The 16,993-nt window shown below is 39.5% G+C and overlaps 1 protein-coding gene across 6 annotated transcripts in view; it reads right to left on the bottom strand.

The window, feature by feature from the left end:
* The window catches only part of WDFY4 (WDFY family member 4), a 304,899-nt gene that overhangs the window by 117,595 nt on the left and 170,311 nt on the right, over nucleotides 1-16,993 (bottom strand). For 4 of the 6 annotated variants that reach the window (XM_074382131.1, XM_074382129.1, XM_074382127.1 and 1 more), the window contains one exon: nucleotides 5,243-5,329. The exons of the other annotated variants lie outside the window; for them this stretch is intronic. In XM_074382131.1, the coding sequence (XP_074238232.1) occupies nucleotides 5,243-5,329 (87 nt within the window). The remainder of the gene's footprint in view (nucleotides 1-5,242; nucleotides 5,330-16,993) is intronic. 6 annotated transcript variants of the gene reach the window in all.

Below are 16,993 nucleotides of genomic sequence, written 5' to 3' on the forward strand. Positions count from 1 at the left end.
TAAAAACTAGTACAAAGAAAAAACTCTTAAACACAGCAGGAGAGAAACAACACCTTGCCTACAGAGGAAAGTCTTTAAATAACAGTGATTTTTTTTTTTTTCATCAGAAGCCATGGAGGTAAGAAGGAAGTGGCACAATATTTCTCAAGTGCTGAAAATAAAACACTGTCAACACAGTATCTTATATCCAGAAGAAATATCCCTTTGAATGAAAGGGTAAATTAAGATAGTCTAAGATAAGGGAAAATTAAGAATATTTGTCACCACCAGAGCTACCCTATAAGAATAGTTAAAGGAAGCTCTTTAAACAGAAGATAAATAATAAAAGAAGGAATCTTGAAACACCAGGAAGAAAAAAGGAATACAGCAAGCAACAGAAATATGAGTGAATACAATATACATTCTTTTCCTCTTGAGACTTCTAAATTATTGGTGATGGTTCAGACAAAAATTATAACACTGTATGATGTGATTTTAAATGAGTTTTGAGAAAATATTTAAAACTATTAAATTATAAATGGAGGGTAATTCCTTCATTTATTAAAAAAGCTACACAAAGAGGTACACTCAAAACACAATAAATGAATCAAAATTTAATTCCAAAAAATGTTCAAATAACTCACATTGGTAGACAACTTGGCCCAACAGCAAGATAACACACATTCTTTTCAATTGCTCACAAAACATACACCAAGATAAACTACATCTTTGGCTATAAAAATTCAAAAAAAATTAAAATAAATAAAAACATGCAGAATGTATCCTCTACACATGATGAAATCAAACTAGAAATCAGTAACAAAAAGATAATAAGAAATCCTCAAACTCTTAGGAACTAACAATAAACTTTGGAATAGTCCATGTCAAAAAAGAAGTCTCTAAGTAAGTTTTTTTAAAAACACATTAATAAAATTGAAATAGAAAATATCAAAATTTGTGTTATGTAGCTAAATCACTACTGAGAGGAAAATATGTGGCAAAATGCGTAATTGGAAAAGAATAAAATTATGTTATAAACTGAAGTTTGTGTCCCCCTCCAAAAAAATTCATATGTTGAAGTTCTAACTCCCAACATAATAATGGTATTAGGAGGTGGGGCATTTGGGAAGTAATTCGGTTTGATGCAGCCATGGTGTAGACCCCCATGATGGTATTACTGTCTTCATAGAAAAGAAAAAAAAAAGACATCAGAGCTTTCTCTCTCCATCATGTGAGTATACAGCAAGAAGGTAGCCTTCAGTAAGCCTGGAGGGAAGCCTTCACAAGGAGAAAATTAGCCAGCACCTGGCTCTTGGACTTCCCAGCCTATAGAACTATCAGAAATAAGCCAGCCTGTGGGTAGTAACTTGTAATAACAGCCTGAACTAATAAGACAAATTCTCAAATAAATAATCTAAATTTCTACTTAAAGAACTAGAAAAAAAGTAAAAAACCCAAAGCAAGCAGAAAGAAAGTCATTATAAAGAGCAGAAATCAATGAAATTACAAAGAGAAAAACAGAAAACTAATTGAAACAAAAACCTGTTGTTTGAAGAGACAAAATTTACAAACCTTTAGAAACACTGACATAGATGAAAAAAGAAATGACACAAACTGCAATTCTCAAAAATGAAACAGGGGCTATTGCTACCAACCTGGCAGACATAAAAAAAATAAGATAAAACCATGAACTGTACACACATAAATGAGACAATTTAGATGAAATGGATAAATTATTTGCCAAACACAAACTACCATGACTAATCCAATATATGATAGATTATTGGCATAGCCTTATAGATGTTATAAAATCTAAATTCATAATTTTTTAAGTCTGCCAAAATAAATTTCCATATCCACATTTTTTCACTTGAGGATTTTACTAAAAATTTAGGAAATAATTAAAATCAAATTTATAAAATATCATCTAGAAAACAGAGAAGGAGATATTTTCGTTAGTTTTAGTTTTAGCAACAGTCTGACAAGAAAACCAGACAAACAGTATGAAAAAAGAGAAAACATTTTTTCATGAATAGGTGCAAAATTTCTTATATTAGCAAACAGAATTCAAGAACACTCAAAAGCACTGATACACGATGGCCAAGTGGGATTTATTCCAGGAATGCAAATCCGACAAATATCCAAAAAGTAATCAATCAATCAAATTCACCATTTTAGCAGGTTAAAGAAGAAAATCACATGGTCATATCAAGGGATATAGAATAACATTTGATACAATTTAACACCTATTCATGATAAAACTTTCAGTAAACTAGGAATAGATAGGACTATTTTTAATTTGATAAAGAGCATCTATAAAAACTCTATAGCCAACATCCTATTTAGTGATAAATGATACTTTTCCTCTAAGATTAGTATAGAGCAAAGATGTCTGCTTTCACTGCTTTTTTTAAACATAGTACTAGAAGTTCTATTCAGTGCAATAAGGCAAGAAAAAAAGTGAAAGCCATACACATTAAAAAAAAAAAAAGAAAAAAACTATTCCTATTTATAGATGCCCTAATTGTGGTGAATTTCTAAGGTATTTACAACAACGCAAAATAAAACAAAACTCAAGGTAAATGCTCAAGGTGTTTACAAAAAATTTTGTGGTCACTGGGTATAAGATCAGCATACACATATTAACTGTATTTCAAAATATTGGCAATGAACACATGGATGCTAAAATAAAAACAACATAATTTTCAATTTCTCAAAACCAATGAAATACTTAAGTGTAAATCTAATAAAACACATGTAGGATGCACATATTAAAAACTATGAAATAAATAAAAGAAGATCTAAATAAAGGGAAAAACATATGTTCATGAATTGGAAGACTCAACATACAAAAATGTCATTTCTTCTCAAATCGCTAAGTATTTTCAATAAAATTCTATTAAAATACTAGCAAGACTTTTTCTAGATAAAAACAAGATTATTTCTAAAATTAATATCAACTGGAAAAGGAATTAGGAGATTTAAAACAACTTTGAAAACTAAGAGTAAAATGAGAGGAATCGTTCCACCTGGTTTCAAGACTTACTATACACATAGTTACAGTAATTGAGAATGCGTGGTACTGAGAAAGGAACAGAAACATAGTTCAGTGGAACAGAATAGAGAATCCAGAAATAATCCACACATGAATGCCCAACTAATTTTTGACAAGGTTGCAAAAGTTGTTCAACACATAGCTTTTCAGCAAATGGTGTTGGAGCAATTGGATGTCCACTGCCCAAAAAATGAACCTAAATCTCATATCTTATTAATTCAAGATGGACCACAGACTTTAATGTAAAACATAAAACTATACATACTTTAGGAGAAAATCTTTCATATCCAGGGATAAGCAAAGAGTTCTTAGATTTCTTAGACTATATTAAGAGTGCCATCCATAAAAGGAAAAATTAATGAATTGGGCATCAGCACTAAAATTTTGCTCTGCAAAACCATGAGAAGAGAAGGCAATGACAATCTACAGTCTGGGAGAAAATATTTGTGAGACACATATCCATCAAAGGACTAACATCTAAAATATATGAAGAACTCTTAAAATTCAGCAAGTAGGCCATGCATGGTGGCTCATGCCTGTAATCCCAACACTTTAGGAGGCTGAGGTGGGCAGATCACCTGAGGTCAGGAGTTCAAGACAAGCCTGGCCAACATGGTGAAACCCCATCTCTACGAAAAATACAAAAAAAGTAGTTGGGTGTGGTGGCGGGCACCTGTATTTCCAGCTACTTGGGAGGCTGAGGCAGGAGAATCGCTTGTACCTGGGAGGTGGAGGTTGCTGTGAGCTGAGACTACACCATTGCACTCTAGGCTCGGCAACAAGAGCAAAACTCCACCTAAAAAAAAAAAAAAAAAACAAGAAGACAAAAAGACAAAAAGATTCCATTAGAAAATGTACAAAAATGTTAGCAGACATTTTACTAAAGAAGATACAAAGAACTTAGTAGACTTTGTTCCATCCAAGTCACTCATCTAGATGAATATACAGACTTTAATATTAATGCCTTTATATAATAGACTGGATAAATAACTTATATTTATATATTGAACATACTAATAATTCTCAAAATATGGTCAATAAATTTCTAGGAATTCATGAGACCTTTTCAGGGCCCTGTGAAATTAAAACTACTTTCAAAATACTATGACATTTTTGCCTTTTTCCCCCCATGTTGAAATTGCATTGATGGCCCCAAAGCAGTAGGAAGAGAACTAACGTCTTAGCACAAATCAAGGCATTGGCACCAACTGTACAAAAATCATCATATGTATTCCTCATGACCAAGAGCTTATAGGAGGAAAAAAAATCTATTTTTACTTAAAAATGTCTTTGATGAAGCAGTACAAATTATTAATTTTATTAAATCTCAATCTTGAATACATTCCTTTTAATAGTTTGTGTGATAAAATGGAAAGTCTGCATAAAGCATTTCTGAATACCAGAAAAAGGTGATGGTTGTCTCAAGGAAAAGCACATGCCTAATTGTTAGTGCTGTGAGCTGAACTAGCTGCTTCTGTCAGAGAACATTATTTTTATTTGCAACAAAAGACTGACAGACAAAATTACAGTTACTGGCATGTATTTGGCAGCTCTTTTCCTGAAAATGAACAAAGCAAACCTGTAATCTCAAATCAAACAACAGACAATATTTGCTGCCAAAGATAAAATTTGAGCAAATTTTAGAAAAATTGAGCAAATACTAGAATTTTGGAAAATTTGCATCTTTCTGCCTCTGTGAGCTTGACAGTATCCCAATAGCTAAGAGGTTTTCTGATAGGAGTGGTGGTAATTTCGGCATAATTTTTCTATATTGCATAATAAAATGTGTCAACAATTGGGAGATCTGTATAAGTCAGGGAACCAGTATTTCCCATATATGCTACCTGCATGTTCTAATGCATGTTACAAAATCATGAATGGGTTAAAATATCCACTCAAAGTGCAAGATAGATCAACACATTTTAATGTAACAGAGCACAAAAATTTTACTGATACAGAGTTCAAGTGTCCTTTAAGAAATTACTACTTGTTGAGTTTTGGTGTAGTATCAAAGAAGAATATAATTTCCTTAAAAGACTTAAAATACTACTTCCTTTTCTAACTGCGTATCTGTGGGAGACCAGATATTCTTCAACTATTTCAAAACATACTACAAGAGATTGAATAAAGAAACAGATATAAGAATCCAGCAGTTTTCTACTAAGTCTTACCAATACTAAAGAGATTTTCAAAAATATAAAACAATACCTCTTTTCTTATTTTTGTTTTCAAAATATAGTCACAATAGTCTCTCCTTATCTGCAGGGGACATGTTCCAAGATGTTCCAAGAATGCCTGAAACCACAGACAGTACCAAACCCTATATATGCCATTTTTCCACACATACATTCTCATGATAAAGTTTAATCTATAAATTAGGCACAGAAAGAGATTAATAATAATAAATGGAGTAATTATAACATATTTATAACAATATACTGTAACAAAAGCTATTTCAAACTTATTAAGTTGTTTATTTCTGAGATTTTCTACTTAATATTTTTGGACCATGGTTAACCATGGGTAACTAAAACTGCAGAAAGCAAAACTGTGAGTCAGAGGAGACTACTGTGCTCATTCAAAATGCTATGTTTATACATAATGGGTCTGTTATTTCTATTATTGTTATTTAAAATAAATTAACACATGCATTATTTTTAAAATTGTTTTTATTTATAATAGGGTAAATATCAGTAGATAAAATATGCATAAGAAAAAGCTCTCTGGAGTCCTTAATAATTTTTAAGAAAGTGAATGGGTCATGAGACCAAAAGGTTTGAGAACTGTTGCCCTACCACTGAGAAAACAAATGAACCAGTACCATAGATAAACCTTACAAACATAATTTGCAGTGACATAAGCCAGACCGAATTTTATATATATGTTATTTCATTTATATAAAATTTAAAATGTGATAAGTTAATTTATGTTATTACATAGTAAAAGAGTGACTACTTTAGAGGAAAAAGGTGCTAGTGACTGGAAGGAGGCATGGTCAGGAATGCTACTGGGTACCATTCATGCTGTTTTCTTTTTAAAAAAATCTGGGTGGTTATTACATGTTCACTTGTTAAAATTTTTAAATCTGTATATTTTTTATCCAAACATTTCTTGTATATTATCCTCCAACAAAATAAAAAAGTGTTTGTTGGCAAACACTAAAAAATATGAAAACAATATCATTTTAAAAACCCAATTACTGTTTTGGAGTAAGGGGAATAGGGTGATTTTATTCTTTTTCTTTTCTTTCATTTTTTTTTGTTTGCAATTTTTTTCAATATTATTGTTACACTGTTTATACACATTTAAAAGTAAAACAATCATTATGAGCATTACAAGTGACATAAAATGCTGAAAATTTTGACTAATTCTACATCTAAGGCAAAAGCCCGGACTTTTTTCTATTATGATACTTTGGAGATATGCAGCAGAAATACAGAACTCAGGGGACCTTAGATGCAAAGCAGCTCCCTTCAGATAAATAAGCTATCTTGCAGCAGAGAGATAGGCCTTGTAGTGATGACACCTGTGGGTTAAGTGGGCCCAGGGTAGGGAGGTTCAGGCAGGCTAACTTCATTGAAATAGCAGGAAAGTGCTCATGTTCTGAGCACTGTGGAATAAGAGTGTGTGAGGTAGAAAGCACAGAAGCACAGACACCTCAGTTTTTGGTTCTTGGTAGTCCTATTACAGGGGAGATCACTTAATCTTTCTGAAACTTAATTTATCATCAATAAAATGAGGTTACTAGGACCTCTCTGTTATGAAGCGAGGATGAGACAGTAGAACGAAAGTATTTGTAAACTGCAGAGGATTACCTAGTGAGACTGTTGGAGTATAAAATATTGAAGTCACGAATAGGTTCAGCTGACAAAAAGAGACTCAGGGCCAGGTGCAGTGACTCACGCCTGTAATCCCAGCACTTTGGGAGGCTGAGGTGGATGGATCGCTGGAGCTCACAGGTTTGAGACCAGCCTGGGCAACATGGCAAAACCCTGTCTCTACAAAAAAATACAAAAACTAGCTGGGCATGGTGACGCACACCTGTGGTCCCAACTACTCAGGAGACTGAGGTGGGAGGATGGCTTGAACCCCAGCGGTAGAGTTGCAGTGAGCCAAGATCACACCACTGTACTCCAGCCTTGGTAATAGAACCAGATCTTGTCTTAAAAAAAATGTTCTACGAGTTCAGTTATAAACATCTTCGTGCTTCAACTAAACACCTTAAATACCTTGTCTACAATAGCTGCAGCCCACAGGTGGTTATACTCCGGCTCAGATTCTCCATTCCAGGTTTAAAAGTTACTGTCTGTTGTTAAGTTCTACAAATATTCATTGAGCACTTACTATTTTCCAGGCACTAGAATACAAAGATGAATCCCATACCTGGTTTCATAGAGCCTAATGAACAGACAGATCGCTATGAACTAACATGGTCAATGTTGAGGCAGAGACGACACAGTGACACAAGTACAGTGAGGTGGTTCACAGAAGAGGGGATCTGGCATCATCCAGTGTTCAGAAGGTTGACATGAGGCTTTAGCTGAATCTTGAATGAGAGCTTTTAAACAGAAGTCTGATGTGGTTCCATTCTCTGATTTTAACATTTTTTTGATTTAATATTTTCGATAGCTTACACCAACAGTAATTTGGAGAATGGATTTAATGAATGCAAGTCGTGACAGTCCTGGTGACAGTTCACACCGTGGACTCAGTATTGTGGAAGACCCACACTCAAGAACTATCTGGAGAGTAAGTTGGTAGAACTGTTGATTGCATCAGAGGGCAAGCAGTACTGCCAAATTTCTGGTTTGCTTGATTGAGTGGATTCAATTGGATAAACTAAGAAAAGCTAAGAGATCATAAAAATACGAGCAAGTTTGTGTGACATGAAGACATTTTGAATTTGAAGTGTTGTGGCACAGTGGGATATCCCTAGAAGAAAGCTCAGGAGAGGGGTCCACAGTCGATATAGACCTGCGAGTCATTAGCAACCACCAGGTGACAGAGACCCCTGAGATGATAAGATCCTTCAAGGGGAGTAAGGACAGACAAAGTCAGAAACCTGGGGAATACCAGCAAAGCTTAGGCCAACAGGAGAAGAGATAGAGAGGCTTGAGGAGAATCATGAAAACCAGGGGTGGTTCAGGCATGGTGAACGCATCAGAGAAGCCCAGTACGATGAGGCCTGAAAACGTTCAGTGGGTTTGGCTGTAGAAATTAGTCATTGGTAATTTTTGCAAGAATCATTTCAGAGGAGTGATCAAAGAACAATGGATCCATTCGAGATCTGGAGATAAGGACATGAAGACAGAGCATACAATGTATTAGAGGTGAGGAGCTTGACGGTGGACAAGAGAAGGTCAAAAAGCAAAGGAGAGAGAAAGGAACTGAGGGTTCAGGTTCTAAAGGAGAAGAAAAGAAAGGATGGGACGCACAGCCCATGCAGCAGCTGAGCTGAGCGATGAGGAGGGGAGAAGCTGTTCAGGCCAGGAGCTTGCAGGAAGAGCTTGAAGATGTCTGCAGATGGGGATGAGGCTGTAGCTGGTGCACGGGAGTGAGGTGGTTCACACCTCATGGCTTCCGTTTCCAGAGCGGAGTAGGAGGCAAAATGACTGCTTCCTCTGAGAGTCGAGCAGCGCCTCGAACGGAGTGGTGAATGCTTGGGAGAATGGGACAGGGAACAGACCGAGAGCACATCAATGGGTTATCTAAGAGTATTGATAACCCAAATAGATATCACCCCTTAGTATGTTCTGTCAACATTACTTCCAATTAACTATCATGCACACAGAACTTTAGACTGACAAAGAAGTCATGCATGTGCACATTTAAAATGTATCCTCCTGACAAATGTATATGATTACTCTCATTTTACACTTATCCAATTGGGGATAAATGACTCTGTCAATACAGGAAGTGGCAGAGTCAGAAGATGAGTCTTTGGACTCTGTCACTGTGGGCATCTGTCTCTCATGCATTTCCACTGGGTGTATCTCCACCTTCCCACTGACCTTTAAGTCCTTTACACCCTGGAAAGTTGTCATACTCAGGGATGTGGAGACAGGAAGGAGATTTGGGTCAGGTCAAGGGCAGAGCCCCAGCTGCCTAGACAGCAGTGAATGTAGCTTATCGAGCAGGGACAGATTCAAAGCAGAGTGTTGCATTGCTTATTGGGGCTAAATAGCCTTTGCTTAGCAACTGCCAGCACATTAAAAAGTTTGAGAACCTTTGGAGTAGAACAAAGGGCCTCTAAGAGCTGTTTGGAGATTTGAGAGGCAAAGCATGTCTGGACCCTGCTCTCCCAGTGCCTCCTCAGGGAAGGGCTTGGCTGCAGGAGACAAGTCAGAACCTGGAATGGGAAACTGGGCACAGTCCACTTGAGGGTCACTTCTAAGTGGACTCACTAAAGCTTGGTGGTGCCCACCTTTGCCAGGGGCACCCTTAAGGCTGGCCAGCTGCTGGTTCACTACTGACCAAGCTGTCCCACAGGAAACACCCACGAACCATTGATGACAGTCATTACATTTGTTTGTTTAAAGCATCATTAGTCCTGTAATCACAGTTGTGTGGCCTCACAAAAATGAGAAAGGCTGATATCTGAAGGCAGCAGCTCAAATCCTGCTCAACAACTTGGTGCCAAGACAACAGTTACAGGTCCTGGTCTCTCTAGCCATGCACTACATGTCACGTCTGGGACTAAACTCAGAAGGGAGGGACGTGGAGTCCTCACCTGCACCATCATGGCCATGAACAGACATGTGATTACCTTTTCATCCTTTGACTCATCTTTCTCACTGCCATTCATTTATCCCAAGGAAATTATAAGATATTTGCACAAATAGTGGACATTTGTCACCATCCTTTTGATAGCAGCACAAAATGAAACAATTTAAGCATCTGCACATGGGGGATGGTCCATCCCTGTGCAATCAGCACAAATCAAGTTCTCACCAACAGCTGCCCCCAGCCATGCAGCACCTTGGCATTCCCTTTAGGTGGACACTGTCCTGACCCTAGACGGATGACTTGAACAGCGGAGCAAAGTGTAGATTTCAATTTCCTTTTGCTATTCTGGCCAGATCCCCTTGTGTACAACCTACATAATCATGCACAACAGCCCTGGTATCAAAAAGGACCTATTGGTCGGCACCAGGTTCTTGCTATATCAAGATTTTAAAAGGAGGCTAGAAAACAGTACTCTTACAAGAACAAGAATTAAATCTGTGTATATTTGCATAGGAAAGAAATACTAACAGAATATACAATGTGCTTGTCATTAGTGTTGTTTGTCAAATATTTCCAGGTCTTCATTCCTATAGGTAATTGACATGATGAACTTCCTGCTACCTTTGATCCAGGTGAGGCCAGGGAGGGATGTGTAGAGCTTGAAAGCAATTTGGTGATCTCCCTTTTTAGCTCTGTGTGGCAACACTTAACGTTCTAGACAGTGGCTGCACCGTGAGCTAGTGTCACTGAGTGAAAATAAGGTATACAGAGTCCTGGGCCAACTCACAGGGTACTCATAGCACAAGCGAGAAATAAGCATTTGCTATTTTAGGCCAGTTAGACTTGGGAGTTTTTGTTACTGTAACATAACCTAAGACTTTCTGAGTAATACACACACAAAAAATGTTAGAAAGGGTTATTGTAGAATTGCGTTAAAACTGGAATTCCATTAAAACATAATTGTGAGCAGGAAAAAAATTGAGATCAAGACAGTTATGATAAAAGCACGTATGAGATCAGTTAAATACTATGAGCAAAAAGCTGGAACCATTTGAGCAACAAGGTAAGTAACTTAATGGGTTTAATGGATAATAGCCCAAATTCTAAAATAAATGTGAATGGATCTCTACTGACATAAATAAGATTGAAGAAATAAATGGAGAAAAAGAGACAAAATGTCCTTAAGGAAGAATTCTAAATTATATACTTAAAATTGGAGCTTAATTGCTCATGCTCCTTGAAGGTGGGATGGATTTAATGACTTGATTCCAAAGAATCAAGTGTGGAAAGGCAGAAACAGTAGCTTTACCATAGAGGAATCTGACAGACACCACCTTAACTCCATGATAAAGGTTAATATCAACACTGATGACGTTATATGGACATCATGTATCACCTGATACCATCTGAGACAAGCACACCATCTTTGTGGTTGTCCTTCCAAAAACCCATAACCTCAAGCTGATCATGAAAAAAATATGAAGCAAATCAAATTTGAGGGACATTCTACAAAATGTCTGATCATACTTCTCAACACTGTCAAAGTCACAGAAAACAAGGAGGATCTGAGAAATTGTCACAAACCAGAGGAGACTAAGGAGACAAGATCATTGACTGCAACATGGTACCCCGGATTGAGTTCTGGGTTAGCAGAAAAACTGATGAAATCAAAATAAAGTCTGGTGTTTAGTTAATAGTAACATAACAATGCCAATGTCTTAGCTTTGACAAATGTGCCATGGTAATAAGATATTAAAAATAGGGAAAACTGGATGGGGAGGACATGGAAGTAGTGAATGTGAATAAGGAATGTGTCCCAAAATAAGAAATGATTTTCTAAATCACAATGGGAATGCATTCATCCAACCCTCCATCCTAAGCCCCATTGTAAACCTGGGATGGAGAATGGGAGTCTCTGCTTCCTTAAGGAAACAACATCCCACAGTCTCTCCTGCCTGTCAACCACTCATTGTATGAAATGTAATTCTCCTGTTTAAAAACAATTCTTTTGGAGCATATGTTGTCCGCTGAAATTGCACAAGCCAGTCATTTCATCTGGTACTTAGCAAAGAAAAACTGACTGATGGACAAAATGGTGGAAAAGCTGCCTGGTGGATGTGCAGAAAGACAGTGCAGAATTCACCAAACTGCAGATGGTCATGTATTCTACGGAGTGTTTGAGAGAATGTTGAGTATTGCTGACAATTTGATTTCCATTTTATGAATAGACTTTAGAACTTAATTCCATATAACATGTGACTCCACAGGCTGTCTTCTTTATAATTTTTTAAAAAGTTTCTGTGTATTCACTAACAAAAAAATTCCATAAAAGAAAGCAATGGCCATGCCACTTGATTTTAGTGTCAACTCCAGATTCCATTAGCATCTGACTCTCCCTTACCAAAGACAGATTCCAGTTAAGCTCGGGCGATCCCTCATCCATGGAGGGCAGAGTGAAAGTGCTGTGAGGAAGATACTTCCCTGAGAGATCCCAAGTCCTCACTGGTCATGCTCGTTGGATGCAACAGTCCCCCACTGCTCACCTGCCCTGCACCAATGCTGGCTGACAGGAGGAGGGATCTGGTGACCACACAGTTGCAGCAGTGAGGAACAGAGAAGCCATACTCGTGCGAGCACTCCGTGGTTATCGTGTAAACTAATCGTTGTTATGAGTACTCTCTTTCCCAACATGCCTCCTGGGGTGCCACAGCACTAGGTACGCTCTGCAGGAGCAGCGCTCTGTGTCACCATGAGGGAGTTCCCCACTGGCCCCCCAGAATCAGCTCCTCAAGGGCATGATCCAGGACTTCCCAAGAGGAGGCAGTAATCAAACCTTGAGGGACTGAAAAGCTCACAGACCTTCCTCACACACTCGGGCCCAAATCTCCACAGCAGATCACCCCCTACCTGGAATAAAACACCCCAGGGATCAGGGTTAAAGAGACCCAGCAGGACCTGCTGACAACACCTGCCCTTCGAGGAGCAGGGTCAAGGTGAGGCAGCTCCTCCCCTTGTTTAAGACCATCTGCAATGCAGTCTTTTGCTAGTTGCAGAGGATCCAGTCAACAGAAGACCTCAACAGTTATATTATGTGTCCTCCACGGAAGGTGGCTGGCTTATCCACCTTGGAATACAAGTTCTCAGTACAGCTCTGGTTTTAGTTGAATGAAAGAAGCAATTAATAAGAAAACCATGAAATGAAATGCTGTCCCTGTTTGTTGGTAAATCATGTGTATACTATCCTTATGTGAGCCCAGAAAATGCTGGCAGCCCTTGAGGAAGAAGGCACAGTATGTACTAGTAGTGATGGGCCAGCCTGGGCTCTGCGGCAAGCCACGGTCGGGGTGCAGGGGTCTTTGGGGGATGTCTAGTTGGATGACTCAGGCCAGAAAAGGCTCTTTTCTCTGAGTGCCCAGGTAATTGCACTTTTCTCTGCTATGGAGATGCAGCCCCTGGATTCTTAATAAATGTCAAGCAATGCCAGAGTAATAATCATATTTCCATCTATAATGACAAACAACTGATGCTCCGAGCGGGTGAAGAGGGACCAGACCACCACGGCACAATTCATCTCTTGTTAAATTCACTCACATATTAATTTCTGAGATGAACAGTGGTTTCTAATTTGTCTTTTTTGAACTGTGATGTTTTTATTAAATTCAATCGTCATGAGTACATGAAGAATGACTACTTAAAAAATCCACTCTGTTTTTATACAAAACTGAAAAGAATCCCGTCCCGCCCCTAGCCCCTTCAATAAAACCCCAAAGAAACAAAAAAGAAAATCCTTTAGCTTCGATTGACTAGTGTGGCTACAATTAGGTTTCTAATATAGCAGAATGTTAACCCATATAAAAATAAAGTGTACCCAAATACTGTAAAAAAAAAAAAAAAAATCCACTCTGGTGTAGCAAAAGATGAATCCTTTAAAATTGCAGGTACATGTGTTCTCAAGGAAGCCACCCTGTCTCCTGTCTGCCTTCATCTGTGGGTGTCAGGTCCCCTGAGAGCCTCAGAGAGGTGGGAGGTGTTGCCACGCTGGCCTTCCTTGAACTTTCTCGTTCTCATCCTGTCTCTGTCAGCCTCATCCTCACAGATAATGTTCTTAAAGACTCACCTCCTCAAATGCTGGGAAGATGGCCGCCTAAGAACAGCTCAGGACTTCAGCTCCCAGTGAAAGCGCAGAGGGTGAGTGGACGCCGCATTTCCAGAGGAATTTTTATTGCCCACAGACCAGGAGATACCCAGGCGGAGGGGTAGCCAGCGCCGCAGTCCCAGCCGGTGCGGCTGTTTTGGCCCCTGCTGGGCTGATTCCGCCCGCGCGCGGCTGCTGTGACCACGCCCTGTTGCTGCGGTTCTCCGAATGAAAGCCACTGGTCTGGGAGCCCTCTTAGCTGGCGATTGGAGCCCTGAGACGGCAGAGTTGCCCATTCATCTGAAATAGCGAGTCAGGCCAGGAGATTCCTAGGCAAAAAATCCGCCAGGAGCTGGCTCCGCTGTTTGAGCTGACTCAGTGAGTCGCAGCGCGGGAGATCCCGGTGCCTTTTCAACAAGGGACTGGAAGGCGGGTCGTTCAACTTAAAAGAAAAGACTCTGAGTCAGGGAGCCAGGTGATCAGGCTCGGTTGGTCCCACCCCTCCACCCCAAACAACAATGAAAACAAAAACAGTAATTGGAAACCCTCTGGGTTGAGCCCTTCAAACCAAGCACAGCTGAACCGGGACGGTCCGGCTCGGTGGGGGAGGGGCTTCCGCCATTACTGAGACTCTCCACCACTACAGAGGCAGGCTGCCGTCAACGAGGCAACCTGCCACAACAGAGAGTCCGCCATAACAGAGGCGGGGCCACCGTTGCCGAGACAGTTCTAACTAGGCCCATATAAACAGGACTGCAGGGAAGAGCATAGGGCAGCTGGGTGGAGCCCACAGCAGCTCAGCAAAGCCCCTGCGGGCAGACAGTGGCTAGGCGTGCTGCTATCTGGGCGGGTCAGACCTGAAAGAAAAATCAAAAAAGGCAGTAGCGCAACGGAAACTCATAAAGCCCCAACTCCCTGGGACAGAGCACCTGAGAACAAAAAGTGCTTTATGAGTTCAGCTGCAGCAGACCTAAACGTACCTGCCCAGCAGCTCTGAATGAACAACGGAGCTCAGAGCTCAGGACTTAAGCCCCAATAAAAGACAGACTGTGTCCACAAGTAGCTCCCTGACCCCCATAGATCCAAAGACTCGCCTCATAAAGGAGAGAACGGACTGACAGTAGGCGAGCATCCTTCTGGGACAAAGATAGCGAAAGAGGAAACTGGCAGCAACCCTTACTGTTCTGCAGCTACTGCAGGTGATCCCCAGGCAAGCAGGGCCCGGAGAGGACCTCAGCAGTCCTACAGCAGAGGGGCCAGATTGTTAGAAGGAAAGCTTAAAAAAAAAAAAAAAAAGAAGTAACTTCAGCGTCCATGAACTAGAAGCTCACTCAGAGACCCAATCTGAAAGACAGCAACTACAAAGACAACAGGTGGATAAACCCACAAAAATGGGAAGAAACCAGTGCAAAAAGGATGAAAACTCCTGAAACCAGAACACCTCTCCTCCTAAAAGGGATCACAACTCCTCACCAGCAAGGGAACCAGACCGGATGGAGAAGGAGGGTGATGAAATGACAGAATCAGACTTCAGAAGGTGGGTTGTAAGAAACTACAGTGAGCTAAAAGAACATGTTCTAACCCAACGCAAAGAAACTAGGAACTTTGAAAAAAGATTGGACGAAATGCTAACGAGAATGGATAGCATAGAGAGGAATATAAGTGAATTGATGGAGCTGAAAAACACAACACGAGAACTTCGTGAAGCAGGCACAAGCTTCAACAGCCGAATTGACCAAGCAGAAGAAAGGATATCAGAGGTCGAAGATCAACTCAATGAAATAAAAAGAGAAGGCAAGAACAGAGAAAAAAGCACAAAAAGGAATGAACAAAATCTTCAAGAAATGTGGGACTATGTGAAAAGACCTAATCTACGTTTGATAGGTGTACCTGAATGTGATGAAGAGAATGAATCCAAGCTTGAAAATACTCTTCAGGATATTATCCAGGAAAACTTCCCCAACCTAGCAAGGCAGACCAATATTCAAATACAGAAAATACAGAGAACACCACAAAGATATTCCTCAAGAAGAGCAACCCCAAGGCACATAATCGTCAGATTCACCAGCATTGAAATGAAAGAGAAAATGCTAAGGGCAGCCAGAGAGAAAGGTCGAGTTACCCACAAAGGGAAGCCCATTAGACTCACAGCAGATCTCTCAGCAGAAACCCTACAAGCCAGAAGAGATTGGGGGCCAATATTCAACATCCTTAAAGAAAAGAACTTTCAACCCAGAATCTCCTATCCAGCCAAACTAAGCTTCATAAGTGAAGGAAAAATAAAATCCTTTGTGAACAAGCAAGCACTCAGAGATTTCATCACCACCAATCCTGCTCTACAAGAACTCCTGAAAGAGGCTCTACACATATAAAGAAACAACCAGTACCAGCCACTCCAAAAACACACCAAATGGTAAAAGAGCATCAACACAATCAAGAATCTGCATCAACTAACCAACAAAACAGCCAGGTAGCATCAAAATGACAGCATCAAATTCACACATAACAATACTATCCCTAAATGTAAATGGACTAAATGCCCCAATCAAAAGACACAGACTGGCAAATTTGATAAAAAGCCAAAACCTATCAGTGTGCTGTATCCAGGAAACCCATCTTACATGCAAGGATACACAAAGGCTCAAAACAAAGGGATGCAGGAAGATCTACCAAGCAAATGGAGAGCAAAAAAAAGCAGGAGTTGCAATTCTCATCTCTGATAAAATAGACTTTAAAGCAACAAAGAACAAAAGAGACAAAGAAGGACATTACATAATGGTAAAAGGATCACTGCAACAAGAAGAGCTAACGATCCTAAATTTATATGCACCCAATACAGGAGCACCCAGATACATAAGGCAAGTTCTTAATGACTTATAAAGAGACTTAGACTCCCACACAATAATAGTGAGAGACATTAACACCCCATTGTCAATATTAGACAGATCAACCAGACAGAAAATCAACAAGGATATCCAGGACCTGAACTCAGACCTGGAACAAGCAAACCTAATAGACATTTACAGAACTCTCCACCCCAGATCCACAGAATATACATTCTTCTCAGCACCACATCACACCTACTCTAAAATTGACCA

Source organism: Saimiri boliviensis, chromosome 12 (assembly GCF_048565385.1).
Source record: "Saimiri boliviensis isolate mSaiBol1 chromosome 12, mSaiBol1.pri, whole genome shotgun sequence".
Lineage (NCBI taxonomy): Eukaryota > Metazoa > Chordata > Mammalia > Primates > Cebidae > Saimiri > Saimiri boliviensis.